The 24211-nt window shown below is 38.3% G+C and overlaps 1 protein-coding gene across 1 annotated transcript in view; it reads left to right on the top strand.

Annotated features, from left to right (window-relative positions):
- Window positions 1-15651, top strand: part of fam135b (family with sequence similarity 135 member B) — an 80894-nt gene extending 65243 nt beyond the window's left edge. Inside the window, exons 13-20 of the mRNA XM_028461576.1 lie at window positions 912-2769; window positions 4728-4894; window positions 5657-5748; window positions 5827-5924; window positions 8209-8360; window positions 12138-12248; window positions 12693-12806; window positions 14102-15651. Coding sequence (XP_028317377.1) covers window positions 912-2769; window positions 4728-4894; window positions 5657-5748; window positions 5827-5924; window positions 8209-8360; window positions 12138-12248; window positions 12693-12806; window positions 14102-14307 — 2798 coding nt within the window. The 3' untranslated portion in view covers window positions 14308-15651. The remainder of the gene's footprint in view (window positions 1-911; window positions 2770-4727; window positions 4895-5656; window positions 5749-5826; window positions 5925-8208; window positions 8361-12137; window positions 12249-12692; window positions 12807-14101) is intronic.
- Window positions 15652-24211: the final 8560 nt, after the last annotated feature.

Here is a 24211-nt window from a genome sequence, read left to right on the forward strand (position 1 = left end):
AGAACCAGAACTGAAGTCCGCTGCACCTGGTTTCCCTCCCCAGGTCCTGGACCAGATTTCCTCAAACAATAGGAGTGTTAAGGATTCATTTTTCAGTTTTGTTGTCCTGTTTCTGTTTTCATGCAAGTCTGTGGATGTTTTGCTTGTATAAAGCTGCTCACACTGTACTTTTGTTTTATGATGTTACAGTCCAAATAGTATCCAAATAAACAGGTGACTGACCATCGACTGTGAGGATGATGTGAGAAACTATAGACGTTAGAACTTCTACAATTTGACACTTTTGCAAAAAACAATTACACAGCTTTTTTTTAGTGCAGTAAAAATATTTATTTTGCACGTTATAATACTGCTAGCCACTAATGGCATTTGTCAACACACACGGAAGTTGATCATAAGAAACAAGGAGTACCAGTTGATTCATTACACCACCTCTGGTTCCTTTAATCACATATGTGCATGTTTTACGCAACATCCATTTTTTGTTTTCATTTATTTATGTAATAATAATGTTTCAATTCACCAGTTCATCAGTAATGTGACTTATTGCTCTTTTTTTTGTCCAGGAGTAAAAGTCCGTCTGTGTGGGTCCACTCTGTGTGCTGAGATTAAAACATGAATCTCTTGTCCATAGTTTCCCGTAAATATCCAAACATCACAAACAGAACAAGATTTTAAAACAGAAAAACACTGCTTATCTGGTTTTTGATTTTGTTTTGGTTTTAAGTCAATAAAACAAAGTAACCACACCGTTTATTTGTTATTTTGATTACGTTTTGAAATGGAATAACCAAAGAACGAAGGGTACACATATTTTCTTCTTTGGAATCTTGTAATTCTTCTTTTCTGATCTTGTTCTTCTGAGCCACCAGATGTTCATTTCTCAGATTGAATGCTTTTTTTCTTTTCAGATTACATATCACATGTGCCACCACTTGAAGCAAGTGATAAACTAATCACCCCAGATGTTCTCAAAACTTCTACTAACAGACCTTTTCACAGTAGCCAGGGAACCAGATCCCCGGCAATACCTGAGGATTCTTTGGACGGTGATGAATGTATGGACCTGCCCACTTATGTCTCACTCATGGCCCAGCAGAGTCAGAGTGATAAAGGAACTGCACATAATGTAATTCTTACTGAGCACAGTGCCAAACTCTCTTTGGCAGAGGCAGAACACTTTAAGAAACCAATGAGAAATTTCCAGGAGAGTGACAGATCTGACGATGTGGGTCCATACCAAAAAGAGTCAGTACTGCTTGCTTCAATCACCAGATGCCCAGTGTCCTCTGCTCACCAAGAGACAGAAACTTTGGTCAAACTTAATGATGCTAAATATAACAAAGCAAGTCGGACTGAGGACAGTGAAGACGTGTCTGACGTTGACGCAGCTGTGCCTCTAAATAACTCTATGGATGATGAAATTGAGGACAATGTCATACTTGCTGCCAATTCTCTTCCAGTCTTGTCTCCTTTTGGAGTCAGAAAAGATGTCACCCACCATCGGGGCTGTATTAGCTCCAAGATCATGAAGCGCTCCTCCTCAGTTATTTCTGACTCTGGGATTGAAAGTGATCCCAGTTCTGTGGCATGGCCTGTGGATGTTACGCAACGAGGCCGGCCTTTTCCTCAGCGAACCGTGTGCCACCACCCAGCCCATCGGGGATCTCTTGAAGGCTTGCAAATGGAAACCAATGGCGGCTTTCCAGGTGGAGGCATACAGGCATCACTCACCTCTATTAGCTCGCTGCCTTACGAAGATGACCAGCAGCAGAGGCATCTTAACAAGCTGACCAAATCAGTGTCTGCACCACAGATAAGCAGCCCTGTGGATGCAGAGGAAGGCCTTGTGCTGGAGACAGATAGCAAGAGCTTAGCACAACACAGGGAATCTTGTCAGATAAACTGCTCTTTGAGCAGTCATTTGGATTTGGAGCAATCTGAACATTTCATATCTCTGTTAGACATAAATAGAGGTCAGGCCCCTTCTCTTCAGGAAAATATTATCTCAGAAAAATTCTGCTCCTCAGAGCACTTTTCAGAGACACAAGGACTCCAGTCTGTGTTAAGTGGTGTGTCTGAACCACTTTTACAAGACTCTGAATGCCCTAATGTGATGGAAAGTAGAGTTAGTGACAGCCTGGAGGAGAATATGAACATTCAAACAGGCACTAGTAGACTAAACGCCTCAGTGGAGGATGTGCACTTTGTTGAATCAGAGGCATCACACTGCAGCTTTGGAAACAAACCATGTGTGCTCAAAAGCACAGCAATCCAGAAGAGTGTTAACCCTACAGTGTGCCAAAATATCAGTCAGAGCGAAGAATGTGAATTCAAAGATGCCCGACAGACATTACATTTGGCTCACTCCAGTGAGGATCCTCACAGTATCACAACCACCTCGCAGAGGCCCAGTGACCTTTCAGGACTGGCAACTATTGATGTAACATTGTCTCTTGACCTCAACGTTATATCTGCTGGTGAAAAAGAATCATTGGACTGCCAAACCAAGACCTCCAAGATCCCTAACTCAGGACTGGCTTTTGTCAATAAAAAGATGGTTGAGGTGGTGAACATGTCAGTGTCCTGTGCTCCGACCTGTTTGCCATTTTCATCCGTCTTAAGAGACTCTCCATCTATCAGTGGAATGTCCACTCGCCAGACTACCTCCCCAATTACCCATCAGCCCCTAGGTTCCTTTGGTATAATATCTTCGTCTTCACTCAGTCCCTTGAACATGGACAACGAGACAAATGAACGAATGTTAAAGTAAGTTTTGATTTTTGTCAAAGAAAATGGTTTTCTAAGCTGCTGAGTTCCACTTAAACAACAGAGTGCACTGATGTCAAAGCAAGAATCACAGACTTGATCACTTACTCATCTAATGATTTCAGTTGCTTCTAGGTGCCTTTTAGTTGATATTTCATGTAGTGCTGTGAAGAGATTGAAAAAAAACACCCTTAACTTGAGGTATTTTCATTTAAATCACATTATTGTGGCAGATCAAAAGATTGGTATATAAGAGAATGTCTTTATAAGTAATTTATTGTTATTAACAGACTTAAACAGTTGCAGGCGTAGACATTTGCATTCTGATGTGTACTTTAGTCAATCTCCAAATAATAGAAAATACAAATGAAATAAAATATCAGGACTTATTCATTATGGCTCTGAACCCTGTCATCTTGTCCAGTTTTGGCAACGCAGCATTCTTGGAGCATGTATCAGTTAGCACTGTCCGAGTGTCTGCACTAGCTGTCTGTGCTAGCTGCTACATGTTTTTGTATTGAGGTTGTAGCAGAGGCTGTAAAGCTCCGGTGTTCGTCAAACGCTTTCTTGCTCGATTTGCACACAAACTGCAGACCTACATGTCGCCCTGTTTCAAGACCTCTAAAACACGCATTAAGGTGTGTCCAAATCGCCCGCGTTGAGTCGCTTGAACATTGTCGTGCTTTTAGGTTGCTTCATCGCTTCAGTGACTTATCACAGATGATTTAAATGCTCAACTTACAGAGTTACTAAATGAGTTCACTCAAAATATACAGTACTTAGAATTTAAAAGGCTTATTCAACGAGAATGCCACTTTCATATGGCCCCAGTAAGTTGAGGAAGTGTACAGCTGCACGTACAGACAGCGACGGCTGGGGGAGTTGGTGCTTGAAAAGTTCAAATGTTTCAACTTTGAGCGACTCAATTGCACGATCTAGTTGCTGGAATCACGCAAGCCACGTTGCTTGAAGGGAGGTCACTTGATGTCGCTTGATTTTGAATATAATCTAGTTGCCAGAGTCGCTTCAGTCTTGTTCGGTGTGAAATTACCTTCAGAACTGGATATAGGTATAGTCAGAAACATATCCAAAACACTTCTCTGTTATCCTTTAACTTGTTGTTGGAGTTGTTTAGTTGCTTGTTTAACTAAACCAAAAGGAAACAATAAGGAAGTTTGAGAATAATTATTGACACATTTGATAAACTATTAATTTGACTAATCTAAATATGTTTTGCCATAGAGCAAGTGAAGGACTAAAGGATCACATTTTGCTCTTACTGGCAAATACCTCTGAACAATACTTAAAAACACAATGCCCCACCACAACAAAATGTTATGATGGAATTTTTACTGATGCTGTATTGAGGGTAATCCCTGTCCAGCTCAGGGGCCCCACTTCCTGAATGCTTAAGAGAGAGAATATAATCCACACTTGGCGCAGGAAACCAGGCCAAAGTATAAGGGTTTATAGGTTTGCACGTTGTGCTGGTTGGCAGATACTCACTCTTTGCTGATTGGCATGACAAAATAGAGTGAAGGCATACCTGAAGCGAGAAAGTCATGACAAGGTGAAAGAAAGTGTTTAATCACATCAAAGAGTGAGCAAACCAATCCATCTCGATTAGCTGGAGGAACAAGAATGGGATTTGTTTGACTCTTGCAGCATGGTAACCTGGAAGGATGACAGTGTGATAAAACTTTGAGCAGCTTATTTTTTTATTTTTTTTGTGGGGGGGGTTACTTTGCTATGAAAGCTTTGTTGTGCCCTGAAGGAGAAAGTGAGGGCTGCTTTAATAAAACACACAAATCTGAGTAGACTTTTATATTTTAGCCTAAAGGCAGAAACTTGTCAAATGTTATAAAGATTTGCTTCTAACCATGTGTTCTTGTGAAGGATAATCTTTATTTCAGCCTGCTTTACCTTTGATTTCTCCCTGTCATCTCCCTTTTTTCCAGTTTCTTCAAGGCCAAAGAAGAGCTCTTTAAAGAGTTAGACTTTAAATCAGGTTTATACAGCAACCTTCCTCTGCTGGCATCAGACCTGCCGTACTTCCCCCCTGAGGAGGATGACGAGGAGTTCGATGATGGCATACACCTGGTGGTGTGTGTGCATGGCCTCGATGGTGAGGTTGTGTATGGACAACTGATGCAATGCCCATGATAGCAGAAATCCAAGCTTTTATGAGTAGTATAAGTAATTTTGTCATGTGATGTCTTCCTATAGTACAGTAAGATAGTGCAATTACAATTATTATTGACAGTTATTTAGTGATAATCAATAGCTGGAAAGCTTTCCCTTCAATAGGCTGCAACACAGACCACTTTGAAATAGGGATTAGATACTACATTGAACACATTGAAAGTAGAAAGTTTCTATTTGTACCCCTGTTGCTATTGGTACGGTTACCGAAGTACACGTACGTAGCGTCTTAGGGTTTGGTGTAGGATTAGGGTTAGGTTTAGGATTAGGGTTAGGTTTAGGGTAAGGTTTAGTCTTCGTCACATGACCTAAACTGGCCAAATAGGGGCGCTGCGTACGGATAGAATGTCAGTATATTGATACGGCAATCGTACAATAGCCATTGCCTTAAAAGTAACTGCTCTGAGAGTTTACAAAAATGTGACAAATTTTCCCAATTACTGTTTTTTTGTAAAAGTTGATTACTATTATTAGCAATATTGGATTACTATTGCAACAAAATATCATAGTAGGGTAAAACTAACCTGTCTGATGGCTGTTATTTGGCCATATACCAAATTTGTTCACCTGTCATGGTTGCTCACAAATTATTATTAAAATATTGTAAATAAGCCATTTAACAAAATACACCTTTAATGATCAAACAAATGGCGGTTCCCTTTTCTGTTTTTTTTTCTGCCTTCAGGTAACAGTGCAGACCTGCGGCTGGTGAAGACCTTCATCGAGCTGGGGCTGCCGGGATCTAGGTTGGACTTCCTCATGTCTGAGAGGAACCAGGTACAGACCTACGCGCTGCTAAGTGCTTCAGTGTCATGTGCAAAGTGCTGACAGCTGTGGTTTCCTTCACCCCTCCAGGCTGACACGTTTGCAGATTTCGACGCCATGACTGACCGACTACTGGATGAGATCATTCAGCACATCCAGCTTTACAATCTGACCATAGGGAGGATCAGGTCAGTTAATCTGCTTCATAAACCCGTAGTCAGAACCAGGGTTGGAGTCAATAATAATTGTAATTGCGTAATTGTTAATTAATTACAATTGTGGCTTAATTATATTTGAAAATATAATTGAAAAAATGCATTGCTGTTATAATTGTGATTGAGTTCAGATAATTAGTGAGGATTCATATAATATTCAGCTATTGCTAGATTCATGCTTAATGTTAGGTTAATGCTATTGCTAGGCTAATGCTAATGCTAGGTTAATGCCATTGCTAGATTAATGCCAATGCTAGGCTGATGCCAATGCTAGTTTAGTGCTAACGCTCTGGTAATGCTATTGCTAGGCAAATGTTAATGCTAGGTTATTGCTAATGCTAGATTGATGTTTATGTTAGGTTAATGCTAATGCTAGCTAATGTTGGTAAAAAATGGTAAATGGACTTGATTTATATAGCGCTTTATCACCACACTGAAGCAGTCTCAAAGCGCTTTACATATCAGCTCATTCACCCAATCACTCTCACATTCACACACCAGTGGGACAGGACTGCCATGCAAGGCGCTAGTCAACCACTGGGAGCAACTTAGGGTTCAGTGTCTTGCCCAAGGACACTTTGACACATAGTCAGGTACTGGGATCGAACCCCCAACCTTTCGATCAGAAGACGACCCTCTACCACCTGAGCCACGGTCGCCCGTTAATACTAATGCTTATATATGCTAATAGTAGGCTAATGCTAGCTAATGCTAATTAAAACTTATGTTAATGCTAATGCTAGCTAATGCTAATTAAAACTTATGTTAATGTTAATGCTAATGCTAGCTAATACTAATGCTAAGCTAATGCTTAGCTAATGCAGCGTGACACTCCCAGCACCTGCATCATTTTTATAAAAAGTCATTTACAATGTAATTAAACACAAAACTGAGGAACCATTTTATAGTTTGATGTTTTATACATAGGCCTATGTAGTAAACCATTGTTAAAATGTGTTTCATATCAAGTTTACCCGTTAGCTCTCTTGAGGATCATTGTACCATTTAAAAAAAGAAATGTTTAATTTAAGTGCTATACTCACCAAAAAAAAGGCATGGAAAACAAATTAGATGATAGGTAACTTTTTTGTGTATTTTACAGCTGATTCAAGACATGGGTCAAAAACTGACCCATTAACATAAGAGATGCTAAAATCAGAAAGCTAACACAATAGGAAGGTTAAATTTTATGGGCTTTTTTTTTTTTAAATGAAAGTATGAGTCATTTTTATTCATTGTAATTGAACTGTAGTAGTTGATTGTTGTACTTGATTTAAGGGGTAAAATAATCCTTGTATTTTTAATTGTAATTGGAAAAAGGCTGGTCGACGTAATCATAGTTGAATAGTAATTGAAACATGGATAATTGAAGATATAATTGTAATTTAAAAATGTAATTGACCCCGACCCTGGTCAAAGCCCCCGTTTAAAATGTCTTTTCCTATCATTGAGAGGAAAAAGTGAAATGCTGAAATGCTTCCAGCAGAGAGCAGCAGAGACCACACTGGCCCTGACAAACTCAACTTCTATCTTTGAACTTCTGATAATCATTTTCAAGTTAATATATGGACTCAAAACACAAACAGTGGCACATACAAATGCAAAGCTCATATCACACAGCACCAAAGCGTTTTTGACTTCCTCTTGATAAACTGTGCTTTTTAATGTTGTGTCAAATTTCCAGACTCCAAACAAATTAAGCTATTAATCTTCCTGCTTAATTGCCCTCAAAGTGCCAATTTATTTCTTTGTGAAAGTTTATACCCCAAGTTCTTTGAACTTACTATATTGTGATATATACTCCAGAGGAAAAATATCAAAGAGGAAAAGCAATGGACTGCCACCAAAGCAGCTGGTTCCCTCTACATTCCCACTATATTTAGTTTGACAACAGCAGCTATGACGATGAGGGATTCAGGGTAACACTGCGGCAATGCAGTAATTAAACTAAATGACAGACAAAGTACACATGAAGAATCGAAGATTTCCCACTGCTATTAACTCATAGTGTGTCCTCTGTTTTGGCATCCTTAAGTTGTCAATAGTTAATAAATTTGCTGCATTGTTGTTAAAACTCTAAGAAACCCTCCTCCACATATTGAGAGGAGTCAACAATGAACTCCAGTGTCCAAGGTCAGAAGCGTTGGAGGAAATTGGTATTTTTTATTCAGTGTACATTTGTAAGTTGTTATTTGTTGCCGCCTACATGGAGGTTAAACTTTCTCTGACTGAAAAGTTTCTTGTTTCTGGCTGACAGCTTCATCGGTCACTCTCTGGGGAACATCATCATCCGCTCAGTGCTGACAAGGCCACGCTTTCGCTGCTACCTTCCCAAGATGCACACTTTCCTCTCACTGTCAGGGCCACACCTGGGAACGCTGTACAATAACAGCACACTGGTTAGCACAGGTAAAGTTAGTTCCCACATTCCAAACTTTCATGCTAAAGTACGCATAAGCAGAAGTAAAAATTGTTTGTCTTTCTTCAAATAACTGCATGAAGTGTCGCTGTTTGGGTTGTTTGTATCAATAAAGTGCTTAAAACACTTAAGCTGAGATTTTAGATCAATTAATAAAATATTGTTTGTGGAAAAAAAAGATGTAAAAGGTTGAAATTGTGCTCCAAAGTTTGTTTTCATCTTCACTGTAAAACACTTATTGATATTGTCGGAAGAGTTTGACGCATTGCATTGTGGGATGTGGTGTCCCATAGACGAATGCATAGCAGTGTTTTTACTTCATTCTTACCAGGACAGTGATTCGCTTGACACCATTTTTTTTTTTTTGCTCACGTTTTCCTCATATCACATCAGTTCGCAAGACAGTCAATTTCAGCCAGATTTGAATGTTTTTTCAGCCCTTTAAAACACCAGAAATGTGTTGGAAAGCACTTTGGTAGAGTTTTTGGGGCAAACACAAGAAATCAGAAGACAACACTTCCATGTATCAGCCTATGGGACTCCACATGACATGATGCAATGTGTGAAACATTTACGACAATGTCAATAAGAGTGTTTACAATGGAGATCAAAATCCATATTTCAACCTTTTTTTTTTGACAACTGATATTTGATTTACTGATCTATAAGGCCAACATTGTCTTTATCTGATACAGGGTTCCAGAGGATCCTTGAATAGTCTTAAAACACATTACATTCATGAATCTAAAAATAAGGCCTTAATTGTCAACTCATTCAGTGCCATTGACGAGATAACTTGTCATTTCAAATCCAAATGATCAGTGCCATTGACGAGATAACTCGTTATTTGCGTTTTTTCACTGAGATTACTAGAATACACCCTGGCAGAGGTCCCTCATCAATATTTAAGCTGTAGGGTGATGTAGTGACCAACTGTGCCCTCAAGGTGGCAGCAGTGCACCTTTAGATGTGAGATAAGCTATTGATGCTACCATTAGCTGGGGGGGAGAAGCAGGAACGAGTGGGATTATGGTGCTATGAAGTGATATTGTAAAATATCCAGCAGCTCACAGCTCCACATACTAACACAGAACATGTGTGGACCTGAGTGGATTATTGATAATGTTGCGATCGTGAGATAAAACCATCAACTAACCGGGTCAGCGCTGCGTGTCGGGAGGAAAAGGAAGTTACGTCTGTGTGATCGGCGGGTGGAGGGTGGGCCTCGACTGTGAGCCAGATAGCAAATAGATGACATGTAGGTGGTAGCAGCGCACCTTTGGATGCAGAGCTCAGAGGGAAAGGAAAGGAGTTTACGAGACAGAAAATGGCGATACGAGAGATGATGTCGATGTTCCCACCAGCGCACAGCAGCGCACACCCGACCAGAGCATGTGTGGAACTTTAGTCGACTATTGGAGTGTGTGGCGATGGTGAGATAAAACGATAAAAAGTTGCGTGTGTGCAGACTGATATAAACTTGGAGGAACACCAAAATACAGTAAGAAATCCATTCAACTCTTACACGGATAGCAAAATAATAATAATTTTGCCATCAAAAGCCTGGTCTCAGTGATTTTTTTGTTCTGTTTTATATAAGGAAACAATGTTCAGATGTTATAGTTGTCACTAAAGCAAAAAAAATAGCTTTAAAGTCACTGACAGGGTTTTTTTTTTTGTAAAACTTGCTCTATTCAACGGCTGATTACGGGAGAACGAAACAAGCCAGAAACAAAAATAATAATAATTGTAATGAAAGTAGAGGCTTCAATCTTTCAGAATCTGTTGTCAGATATCAGATAGTCATAGTACAAAATATTCTGTGGGTCTTTAAAAATCAGTCAAAATGCTCAAAAACAGCTGACACTGAGGGGGGTAGAAATTCTGAAAATGGCTGACACTGAATGAGTTAACTCATTGGCTGCCAGCCATTTTCACAACATATACTGTACCCCCTCACTGACAGCCATTTTAGAGCATTTTGACTGATATTTTAAGACCCATAGAACATGTTTTACTATGATTATGTAAAATCTGAAACCAGATTCTGAAAGAATAGACTCTTACTTTCATCATTAAAAAATATATGTTTCTAGCTTGTTTTGTTTTTCTGTAATCAGCAGTTGAATATAAGTTGGTTTAACAGAAAATGCCAACTTTTGACCTGGAAACTGAGAAATCAGACTTTTTGTGAGAAAAAAAAAAAAAAAAAAATTGTCAAGCAGAAATGTATCTTTGAGGCTAAAGTTTTTAGCTTTAGTGACACCTCAACATCTGAACATTGGTTTCCTTTTATTAAACAACAAATCAACACTATTGATTGAAAGATTCAAAGTATTTGTTGTTATTTGCACAGTAAAGCAACATGTTTCGTTGCACAATGAAATGCAGCGTCGTGAAAACTTTCACCGGTTGTTGATTGCCTTCTAACACGATAGACACACTCCTACTAGTCCCCCTAGATCCACACATGCTCCGCTCAGAGTGTGCGCTGCTTTAAAATCCATCGTCTAAGACTCGTTTTTTCATTTTCTCCCTCATAAACTCTTCACCTCCTTCTGTGCTGTTTCTAACTATCGGCTAATTTCTCAACCCAAAGTGTGGTGCTGCCATCTACAGGGCAGGAGTTGGTCACTACACCACAGTAGAAATCTGCTATATAATGAGAAGTATGATTTTATGATTGTAATTAGACTCACAATTCAAAATAAATGGTGACATTTGTCTATAAAGAAACCTTAACATTGAGTAATCACGACAGTGGAACCAACTACAAAACAGTGATGTGGTTGCAGCGGGACTTTGTGCAGATACGTGTCATGCATGTAGCAATTTTCAACAACATTTGAAAGATTTTTATTCATGGTTTTTATTTTTTGTTTTTTTGTTGGTGTTTCATAGATTTCTGGCTATTTTTGCAGTCATCTTGTGTGTTTTTAGAGTGATTTGGATTTTTTTAGTTTGTTATGTACTAGTCGCTGGAAAAAATGTACCCTAACTCTATGTCATTGATGTGGCATTTTTTTCCCTTAATTGTGTTTACTGTGATGTTGGTTTTAAATTTACTTTCAAATGTCAATGAAAAGTCTTGAATTTAATTTGACTGAAGCTGTAGGAACCCTGTGATAATTAAATGATCCTTCATAGCAGCTTAAATAAAAAAAAAAAACAATTGAATAAATATTTAATATTACTCTTATGCAAGGCCTTTGTGCTGTGAGGCAGAAACATAATGTTATCATGTACTAGAAAAATTACTTTGCAAATAAAATAGGCTGTTGCTATTGGTCCAGACCCGGACCTCGGACAAACCTGACTATAGTTCCGGCACTTCCTGTTATGGATGCATGCGCAATAAGCCGAATGCCGGTAGTTCCGTCACTGCCAGACCCATGTCCTTCTAGCTATAGTTCTGTCAGTTTTATTTTAATACTATCCCTAACCCAGAAAATACCCTAAAATGTTTCAATTTTAAAGGTGGAATTTGTCGTGTTAAATATGTTAAAATCAAAAAAACCAAAATGTCACAAGTGCGATTGAAACCCACGTCAGCGGAAGGAAAAATCCTTGAGTCTAACGCCTTCGACCACTAACCCTAACCCTAACCCTAGCCATCCTATCACACTGATGAATCAGGTACATTATGCTTATGTAGAAGTGCCGGAATTATAGTCAGGTTTGTCTGAGGTCTGGGTCCGCAACTATAGACACCGTACTTTAAGTACAGAAGACTCTAATAAAACTGATGTTCTGTTTATATTGTGCAGGTTTGTGGTTGATGCAGAAGCTGAAAAAATCTGGATCCCTGCTGCAGCTCACCTTCAGAGATCATGTTGATCCTCGGAAAACCTTCCTCTACCTCCTGAGTCAGAAACCAGGTACTAAAATGAGCATCTGCAGCTAAAGGCAGCTTAGCAGCTGATCGTGACTGTTACAGGAAAGCCTGAACGTTCCAATATTCACAAAGCTCTTGCCTTCACGAGTGTGTCAGTATGCAAACCCTCTCTCTCCTGCCAACGAGCATTAAAAGGCCTCCCCACTGTGTGAGTGGAACAAAGTGCTCATTTGTCACAACGTTTTGAAGATGATTAGATTGAAAATGCTTTTACTTTTTTCTTGCTGCTCTTCTTGTGCTGAAAAAAAAAAACCACCCTGGACAATGGAGAAGCCAGCTGGGTGCTACTTTAAAGCACACCTGCAATGATAAACCCTGTCATTTCACCTTGAGATTTCTAACCTTTTACTTTCTTACTTTTGTCTTTCCCTTTCGTTTGTACAACATTCTCACTCTGTACGTCTCTTTCTTTTGTGTTCTTCTGTAGGGCTCCAGTTCTTCAAGAACATTGTGTTGGTGGCGTCTCCACAAGACCGTTATGTCCCCTTTCATTCTGCAAGGATAGAGATGTGCAAAACAGCTCTCAAGGATAAAACGACAGGTCAGAAGTTTTAATATGGGAACGCAAGTCTAGAGTTTTTACTGAAACTGTTTAGGTCATTTTTTGATATTCAGCCAGTGGGAAATTATTTTCAGTGAATCGGCTTTGATTAAAGAAAAACAGTTAAAACCCAAACTGTTGAAAGTTGGTTGTGCACAATTTCAGAAACAAAATACTGTGCTTTTATTTTGAAGTGTACATAGGAGATAATCCGTGTACCATTCGTTCTTTGGTTATTCTGTTTTAAAACCAAATCAAAATAATAAATAAACAGTGTGGTTATTTTGTTTTATTGACTTAAAATTAAAATACCGAAAAATCAAAAACGAGACAAACTGCGTTTTAAATCTTCTGTTTGTGTGAAATTTTGGATATTTACGGTGAAACTATGGATGAGAGCCTCATGTTTTAATCTCACCACACAGAGGGGACCCACAGACGGGGCGGACTTTTACTACAGACAAAAAAAGGAGCAACGCAAAAGTCATATTACTGATGAACTGGTGAATTGAAATGTTATTATGTTTTTAATACATAAGTTAAAAACACATTTAGAATGGATGTTACTAAAAACATGCACATAATATGTGATTAAAGAAACCAGAGGTGGTGTAATGAATCTACTGGTGTTCCTCGTTTCTTGTGATTAACTTCTGTGTGTGTTGTGCTGCTGTTAGTGGCTAGTGGTATCATAACGTGCAAAATAAATATTTTTACTGCCCTCAAAAATGCTGTAATTGTTTTTGCAAAAGTGTCAAATCGCAGAAGTTCTAACATCAAGTGTTCCTCACACCAGCCTCACAGTTGACAGTCAGTCACCAGTTTATTTGGATACTTTTTGGACCGTAACACCATAAAACAAAACATAAATGTGAGCGGCTTTTTAAGAGCTGAAACATCCACAGACTGAATGAAATCATGAGCAGAACCAGAAAACTGCTGAAATAAATCCTCCAGGACCTGTGGAGGGAAACCAGGTGCAGTGGACTTCTGTTCTCGCTCTAATTTCTCTGTAAATATCCAAATATCTCACAAACAGAACAATATTTTTTTTTTTTTTTTTTTTTAAACAGAAAAACACTGTTTTTGATTTTTCTGTATTTCTGTTTTGGTTTTAAATCAGTAAAACAAAATAACCACATCGTTTATTTGTTATTTTGATTTGGTTTTAAAACGGAATAACTAAAGAACAAACAGTACACGGATTAAAGACAACCGAATGTATGACACTCTATTATGTGGCCCATTGCTGTTTGTTGAACTAATCATTTTTCCTCTCCTTTTTTGTCGTGAAGGGCCAGTGTACACTGAGATGATCAACAACCTCCTACAGCCTCTCGTAGAGGCCAAAGAATGCCGACTGATACGGCAGAATGTGTTCCACGCTCTTCCCAACACAGCAAACACGTTGATCGGTCGCGCTGCCCACATCGCTGTCCTGGACTCTGAGCTTTTCTTGGAGAAGTTCTTTTTAGTGGCTGGACTCAACTACTTCAAATAAAGGTGCTACTATACTGCAATTCCTGTTAGTTAGATTCCACCATGCAACATAATACATGCAATGTATACAATCCTTGTTTGGATTGTTAGCAGCTTTTAGTAAAAAAAAAAAAAAGCTTGTGTTGTGACTGTTCCAACTATAACTCTTGAAGATTCAAAAAAGGTGTGTAGCCAAAGCAAAATATCTGACATTAAGAGATTATTACGACATTATTACTGACATTATTAAGTGGACTGATTGTTGATATAACGCTAGCCTTTAAATAATGCTTCAGCCATGTCACTAACACATGCTTCGTGATATGAAATATTATTGCCTGTTGTACCTTGAGGCTTCAAAAGCCCTGTTTGGCTTAAGCAGAATATCCGTATACAATACCCTTCAAAAAGAGGTGCAGCATTTATGCCCTTGATTGTAAATAATATATATAAACTGGTTTCTTTATACAGAAAAGTAATATATTTAGATTACTTTTTTCTCCAATGTACTTACAGTGTATTTGATCATTCTTACCGTGTGATGCTAACAATCCATCCAATGGAAATCAATGTGTGCAACTTATGCTGAAGTTTGACTCACATAGCCAGTAATTCAGTGTAGCCTGTTTCTATCATCTTACATAAACTAACAGCCTCATGTTGAAGTCAAAGCAAACGTTTAATCCATGGGTTTTATTCACTGTTACAACATCCACTTGTTTTTAATGACACCTGTTAAACTGCTGCTCATTTTCACATCATTGATGGTTCATATTTGAAACTAAATAATTGGTTTCGATTTGCTGTGGCACGCATTGTCCAACCCACATATGTGTAAAATCATCAAGTAAGTTGTATAATGTAAGTCAATGTCATGTGATAAACAATCGTGTGTTATTTAGCAATCTCAGTATCTGATGGTCCGCCCTGAGCAGTGATGTGTGGTCAGGTTGGTGTTGGTCCAGAAGCCTCTGCACCCTTTATGTGCCCCACCGGTATTTTAGGTAAATGCAAATTCCCTGTTCTGGATCATTGCAGTTTTACATCATCATGTCACTTTGGCATTTAAAAGGAAAAGTGTAACTTCAGTGTTTATTTCTTTTTTAGAAGTCATTAAAATGAGTGGAGTCTTACAGACAGTACTTTTCTATATTAAAATATAATATGATATTATGAGAGAGGAACAGTTGGAAGCAGAGGTGGGCTGGGAATCATCCTGGTGGGCCTTCGAACCAAAGTGGGCCGGTTTGGTCTGCTAGATTTTTTTTTTAGTTTTTTGTTTTGACAAGTGAGTGGAGGCAGACATAATAACAGATGGTCCAAAAGTGGTAAAAACATGGCAAGAAAAGAGTGAAAAGTGACTAAAATGGGCAAAAAGCAGTCAAGAGTGGCCAAAAAAAATGGGCAAATACAAAGGAACCAGGTGGTATGTATTGGCAAAGGTTTGCTTAAAAGGGCAAAATGTGGCAACCAGTAGTGAAAAAGTGGTATTTATTGGAAAAAGGTTTGTTTATTTAGATGAAAATTAGGTAAAGGACAAAAAGTGTCAAAAAGAACTTGCAAAAATGGACAAAAAATAGGAAAAAAGGGATTTTTATTGGCAAAAGGAAGTTTAAGTCTCACAAAAGTCTCACAAAAAGTGTCATAACTTTTTAAAAGGGGCAAAAAAATGAAAATGGTAAAAAGGCGTTTTTATCATTTCCCCCTTGTTAAGGTTTTCTGGGGGAATGATATTTAAAATTAAGACAAAGAGCCACATGTTGAGCATCACTGATGTAATAATGGCTTCTATATGGTGTCGCTGATAATGTAGTTGGCTGGTCTGGACAGAAAATGCCAGGGCTGAATTTTTGTTCCAGCCCACGCCTGGTTAGAAGTTAGAGTGATGCACGTCAGAGAAAGATATATTGCAAAGATATATTAAGAACAAGATAGCCAGGTACTGTCCATCAGTGGATATACAGCCAGGGAACACAACACACTGTGTGTCAGAACAAGTTTTCATCAGCTTGGGGCTCTGTTTGTGTGCAGTCCTGGTGTTGTCCACTGTGAACTATAGCAGTACCTTTCTCTGAAGAGCTTTTTAATTATTTAGGGGTCTATTCTCCCGTCTGGACTTTAGTGTTTTTTTTGCACGCCGGCAGTTACGCACTCTCCTATGCGTATTCTCCGGTCCAGGCTCTTGACACGCCCCCCGCGCATAAGGAGCCAAAAACCATGTCTTCTGTAAATGAAGGCGGGCTGAAGGAAAGGAGGTGGTGATGTCATTTTTTGGGGCTGTCTAAAAATCACGGCACATGGAGTTTAATTTGAAACACCTTAATTGATAAACAATATAACAGGTTGATTTGATCAGTTCATTGATCAGATTATTGCAGTGTGACTGAGAATCGGCCACATTCTTCTGTCCGAGTCACAGTTAAAATCTCTCTCCATCATTGTTGTCATCGTCGTTGTAAAGCGTAACAATGCGCTATAGATATGAGGAAACAACCTGGCTGCAGAGCGTCCTGCTTAATACGCTGGGCTTGTAATCAAAGGGTTGCCAGTTGAAGTCTCACCCGGGCCATCACTGTGGGATGGCCCTTAACCCCTAACTGCTCCCCAGGTGCCACAAAAATGGCTGCCTACTGCTCCCCAGGGATGTGTTAAATGCAGAGGACAAATTTCATATCTGTAATAACGTACTAATCTTTAATCTGCACATGACAGCTTGTTTCACTCTGTAGTGGATCAAACTGTGACTTTACGTTGGACATAGTATGAAAATAGTTGAATCACTGTGACCAACGTGGACAGAAGTCTGTGTCTGTCTGATTTTAATTAATCGCACAGCAGCAGCTGAGTGATCACAGCTGCTGCTGCGAGATGCACAAGTTCGTGGGACTTCAAATGTAACTAAGTCCATATTTCTAGTGCAATATAATGTTTTACCTTATCAGGTCGCTGCACTTATTCCAGGGTTAGAAGCGCGTAAGAGGAGAAGGACTTTCGCAGACCGGAGAATGTGCGTAAAGCCATATTTCAATGGGAACGGCCACATTTCAGGGCTGCTCCACCCACAGTGCGCAACTGGGATGAAGGTGTGCAGCGACTGACTTAAGAACAGGAGGAGAACAGCACATTGCCAAAAACAGCGCCACTGTGCGGCTTTTTGGACTTACGCACATGGGAGAATAGAGCCTATAGTCTCTATAAAACAAAAGTGAGGAGAAAAGATGAAAACTCAATCCTCATCAATAATGGTGGGCCTGTGTCACAGTACGCTGCATGAGGAAATTCAGAAGAGCCACCCATCCGTTCTATTCTAAAAATGTGATCGAAGTTAAAAAGTCTCTGTGGTTGAAAGGCTGTAGATCAAAAACAGTTAAAAATAAAGAAAAGTGGAAAATAACAGTTGAAAGACAAGAGACATATTAATATTCTAAAAGTTGAATGGTTGAAATCGGTTGAAGAATGACCAAACAGATGAAGTTCAAAGCTGAAAGGAAAACAGTTGAAAAGGGAGATTTCCCTAATGTTTTAATGGAACAATCTTGAACACCCCCGTGCTGAACTGTACACACGTTTTGATATTGTAATTGTCAAAATCGGTCAAACGCTGAAGGAGGTGAAACGGCGCAGAAACTTGCAAAGGAAGAAATCACTATGAATAAAAAAGAAGTAACTGAATAACAATAGAAACATATGGCAGATATTTTCATTAACATCCTAAAAGTTTACATTTTCTTTTCATTTTTTAAGCAGTTTTTTTTTAGAAGCATTTACTATTAATCTAAAAAATCCAGTTGTTTCGTACTCAAACTTTCAGTGAGGCTGACCATTGAATGGAGTCTTATATACAGTACGTATCTACAGTATTTGTCAAACTCTCCTTCTTCACATACCCTGACTGTTATAACTGATATTCCATTAGTTAAGGGACATGCATCTGCTAAATCTGTTTATGTGTACATAAAAACAAGCTACTTTATACTTAAACCATTGCACTTATTCTAACGCAAACTGCACTTTATTTAAAAACCTTGAATCAACCTTGGGTAGCTCTACAAAACGTCGACAGGTGTGTTTATCCACTGCTGTTTTTATATGTTACTGTTTAACTGAAGCTGTCTGTCTTTGCCACTGAGGCATTGTTCCATCTTCCAGTGTCTTGGAGAACAAGCGATGACATTGCAAAGTGCTCTGTGCTCGTAGCTGCGACAGTCAGCAGTGTCGCCGTGATTGACTCTAATCAAACGGCTCTAAAGATCGTTCCCTAAAAAGCTGTTAAGCAAAGCTGTGTAAGCAATGTGTCAGAGCCTCATGCATCATTTCCCCACCCATCGCATCACACAGGGGAAGGAGCTTCAGCCTGTTTGTGTTTCCTCCTGTATGTGTGCCATGTGCGTTTACACAAAGGGGTCGGCCGCGATCAATGGAGGGGAAAAAGTGTTTGAGAGGTATTGAGTCTGTCAAGGGCAAACACAGCTATGAATGGATGGCTGTCCTGTAAGAGGTTTCATTTGAAGGCACACGATTTGAACACAACAAATTGTATTTGTTTCACACCAATGGCTTCACTTTTGTAAAGAATTGTTTTCTGACTAAAACCTAAATCCACCAGTGTTAAGTGTATATGCTCCCTTTCTGTCATAACCCAGTGGATTCAAAGGGAATCCATAATCTCCTTCCAGGTGTTGTCAAGCCTAAAACTTGCAGACTTGAATCTTTAACTCTTTTTTATGTCCTTCACTAACATTCCTCCTCATGTGTGGAAAGGATGTCACTGTCCACTTATTCTTGCCTCATCCTCATGTGTTTGAAATGTTACTTGAAAACAAAGTTTGATGTCAATGTAAGATAAGCTGCATTTCTTTTATTTCCCAGTTGTTCAGCTGTAAAAAACCTCATGTGTGCCAATACTTCAATATTTTTCTATCTGGCTGATTGTTGTCTGTGTGCGTTCTTTTGTAGCTTGTGGTCTGTGTAAAAATATAAATATATCTATACAGTATAGAGCTAATATACCAGATTGCAATTAAAATGTCTTTTTTTATATATATATTAAAGAGTGCTTTGTTGTCTTTTTTTAGATTGCCACTTCTTCGTTTTCTAAAGATGCACGAAAAATCACCAAACTGTGCATATGCCATATTGCCTGAGCTGCAAAAAACTGTAAAACGTATCAAACGTTTCTCCTCCCACTATTTTTTTTGCGATTGACTCCAAACTTGCTACAAACTGTCTTACACAAGCAATTCACACAGATTTTACATTTATCAAAAATCAAGTCTACAGGTCTGTTAACTGGTCATAGTAGAATTATCTCAAAAACTTATTTAGTTTTTTTCTCAACAACTATACTTTTTGATTATATCTTTGTGTCTCCAGGTAAATACAAACACAATTAAAAAAAAATGCAATTATTGTCTCGGGGCCAACTATAAGATCATTTAACCAGGACCATCCATTGTATGGCTACATTTTCCATCACATAGGAAGTTGTATCCGTACGCATTTTTCTAGTAGCGCCTCCAGGAATTTGGTAGCTAGATTTTTTTTTTAAAAAGTTGAGAACCGCCATCATAGAGCCTAAACATGGCACATATAGCGCCCTCTAATAGCTGAACTTAATTTGATACAAAGAAATACATACACATAACATTTTTTTAACAGTTGTCGTCAATATATCATATAATGTAAATTACATACTGAATTAAACCAAATGTAGTTGGAAGTTTGTTGGTAGTAGTTGAAATGAAGTAATGGTACTCCACAAACAAACCTTCCTAAGAAACCCTTTCCTTAATAAAAAAGTTCAGATGAACTACGGCCGGGCCCGCGGAATGTCTCCGCGCTGAAAAGGATGTACCATGTTCCCAAGAATTCAGTCAAAAGACTCGGTTCCACCGAGTAAAACGAGCATTAATGGGGGAGTAGTCATTTGAAATAATGAGGGCCCCCTGGTGCCCCTGTGGCACATACGGAGTAAAGGGCCCCATTCATATATTCGGTACCACCAACTGTCGCAATATTTGACTCACAAATAAATGAGAAAACAACAACAAAAAGGGCCCCTAATCGAATTGTGCATAATTGTAATCTACACTGAATTACCTTTGAAATGATATATCTCACGACTATGTTCCCATGAATTTGGAAATGAGCGGAAATGGGCCCCATTTTTTGAAAAAAGGGCTTCAAGTAACTCATCATATTCATTCATAGTGTCCATACCAAACTGCATTCCGATCTAACGAGAACCAACGGAGGAATAGTCATTTGAAAAATGGGGCCCCTGGGGGCCGTTATATTGTGGTATGTGCCAATGATTCGGTACCACCAACCGTCATAATATTTGATAATAAATGAGAATTCGACTTTTTTTTTTTTTTTTTTTTTTTTTTGGGGCCCCAAATCGAAAATCGGGCTCCGAGCGTCAATGCGTACACATCCATAGATTCTAGCTACCAATTTTCAGCCTGATCTATTCACGAATAACAGAGGATTTTAACTAGTGTACACAACAACAACAACAACAACAACAAAGTGTTTTGAGTCCGCTAGCCTGGACTGAAAATTGCATGTAAAAAAAAGTTTTTACATGCAATTTTTATTTACTGAATTTCTCTAAGCTGAAAAATATACTTTGACTTTAAAGGTGGAGAACTTTTTTGTCATTCAATTAAAACTGTTCAGGAACTTCTTTACACTTCAGGCTCTAACAACGAATAGTCGACATTGTATGATATTTATTATGGCTACCAGAGGGCCACATACATTTTAGCATTTTACAATCATGTAGCAGCCCTAGGGTCCTCTGATCAATAAATAACTGTGTGAAAATAATCCTGTCAGGGGCCCACAGGCTCTTTGATAGAAACCCAACAGCTTCTCTCCTTTCCTAACCACTCAGTCCATGGTTGGGGTCAATTATAATAGTAATTGATAATAATTGTCATTATGGTGTATTTATAATTGTAATTTTAAAATATGTTGCTGTTGTAATCGTAATTGAGTTCAGATAATAGACTTTGTAATTGTAATTGCCGTGAAAATTCTAAAAAAAAAAGTCAATTATAATGTAATGCAAAACTGGGGATCCATGTTACAGCTCTACACATACTGTATGTAGTTAACAATTAATAAATTATGTTTCTGACAAGTTTTCCCACATTTTACCATTTAAAATAAATTGAAATCCAGGGGAATACTGACACAAGAAAGGCTCAGTCTGCCAAACCAAAAATATTAAAACCTATATTTTCATTGATTATGAAGCCTGACAAGGTAACCAATAGATAAATATTTGTTTTTAGTGTAATTGACACTGATTTATCATAAAAGATGCTAACAGAAAGCTAACACAAGAGGAAGGGTAACTTTTATTAGGTTATTTATCTCAGGCCCAGTATTTGTGATTAATTATAATTTAACCTTAGAACGTATTTGTAATTGACTTCATTGAGATAAAAAAATAAATAAATTGTAATTTAACTGTAATTGGACTAAAATGCCGGTCGTGGACCCTGGTACAGACGCACATTAGTCACAGCCTTCAACTCCAGCCTGTGTGTATTCTATTCATAAGCACTGTTGTGGGACAGCTGTAACTTGTGATATGTATTGTCCACTGGTGACATCGCCAGTAAACCAATCATGGTGGTGCCCCTCCCTCTGACGCCCCGTTTCAACAGCATTCATTTATAACTTCCAGGTTGGAGACACCCTGAGCAGTAAATCCACACCGACCAACAATCCATAGTGGTGGTCATTTCAGGGTGTTCTTTCACATGCCGTTGCCTATTCGTCACTGCGTTCTGAACTCATGGTCCAACTGGGGCGACCTGCTGTCTCTTTACTCCTTCATCTTTCTTCCTTAAACAAAATCAATAGGTCTCGTTTTTCCATTGTGAACCCTGAGGACAGCGCTCCAAAAAAAAGGATGGCGCCTGCAACATATTTCATTCGCTTCAAGTTAACAGAAATTGGTTGGTCTCGCTCACTTATCAAATCCCAGCAAATAGAGGGATATTTGACAGCTCAGTTCACGCACATACATTATACGCAGCATGTGTTGCTACTCGCTGCTACTGTAAAGCAGTAAAAGAAGGATTTTTGTCATTAAATCCATCATTTGGAGTTGATTTACTGTAAGCAGTGTTCTCTCCATTGTTTGTCTTGTGTAGGAGAGAAACCATCAATCCCTGAGCGATACTATAGTCAGGCTTTGTCAATAAGCAAAACCACCAGTGGGAGTAATTATTGCTGCTAGAAACTTTCCGTACTGGAGGGTAATAAGATCTCACGTGGACTCATTATCTCCTGTGACACTGATGATTAGAATTTCCCAGACTGATGGAGCAACAGAAGGCGTTAATGTCACTTCTCTAACCTGGATTTTTGAAAGTGAACTTGTTCGGAGACTTCTTTGAAAATGAGGCTGCATGGTGCTACAGCGTTTTCACTGCTTCCTCTTTCGACAAACTACCTGCTTTTAACAACAATCCTAAGTGTTGAATATCCTTAAAGAACACATGCTTGTCTCTCACTTTGTACATTCAATTTTATATTTATATTACTAAAATGGCATGGCATTTTCAACATTTCCGATTAGAGGTTTTCTGGAGGAAAACATGCACGCCCCTGTATTGGCATTCAAATGTTAAGAGATTATTTTTTGTTTTTTTTCAAGGAAAATGGACCAAGTATTGTAACAATCACACTCTTTAGAAGAGGTAAGTACATGTCATACGCTTTGACATTCTAATCTATGACATACAAGGTGATGAATGGCCTTGCTGAACCTCGAGCATGAAAAATAAAAAAGATGTTTCTTTCTTTGCACTTTATAAAGAGCTTTATTACTGTTCTAAATCTTGAGATTTGAACAAGAAAAAATAGTCAGAATTTAGTTTTTTATCAAAAAAAGATCAAGCTTTTAATTTATTTTTTCACCCCTTTTTTCCCCCATTTTGTCATGATGGGTGCCCGAGAGTTTTTCATTATTCATATGGGAGCGCAGCTGAAAAAGTTTGGCAACCACTAATATAGCGTGATAATATCTTTTTAAAATAGTTTTTTTTTATCATCCAGGTCATTAGTTGTGGTTTAATTTGAGCAAAACACATTTAAAAATAATGCTAAAATTACACAAATACTTGATCAAGTTGCTTAATAATCCATACTTTGGTTATTCTGTTTTAAAACCAAATCAAAAAAACAAATAAACAGTGTGGTTATTTAGTTTAAAAAATAAATAAATATATATATATATTTTTTTTTTTAATTACCACTATCGTTATAGTTATATAGTATAAGCACAAAAGTCTTCTTAGCACTGTTATTGCCTTTTATTAATATTATTACGTTAGTTTTTTTTTTTTTTTCTTTAAATAAATTTTTTGATATACGTCCTGCATAATTCACTTTCAGTAGTCAATATTCCTCTTCATTTTCATACTCTGACAACATATTTATTCCCCTTATATTTCTTTTTAAACTTGTAAATATTTGTGCAATGTTTTATATGGTCCCCCGAACCATTCCAGAGTAGGACTCAGGAATACTGACACACACCAACTTTTCCTGGTGGATCCCACCAATGGGACTTTAAAGTTACCACATCTACCATAGGTTATACTGCCCTTCATTTTTACTGAAGACTTTCTGGATATTACATGGCAATACATTATTGTTCACCTTGTTTGAAAGAGTGCAGTGATATTTGGATATTTACGGGGACACTCTGGCGAGAGCTTGATGTTTTAATCTCACCACACAGAGGGACCCACAGACGGGGGCGGACTTTTACTCCCTGACAAAGAAAGGAGCAACGGATAAGTCATATTACTGATGAACTATTGACACACAAATTACGCCTCTTTACCATCGGTGTGAGGTGGACAACATGCTACAAGATTATTTTTATCAAACGCAGCACA

This window comes from Gouania willdenowi, chromosome 11, assembly GCF_900634775.1.
Source record: "Gouania willdenowi chromosome 11, fGouWil2.1, whole genome shotgun sequence".
Lineage (NCBI taxonomy): Eukaryota > Metazoa > Chordata > Actinopteri > Blenniiformes > Gobiesocidae > Gouania > Gouania willdenowi.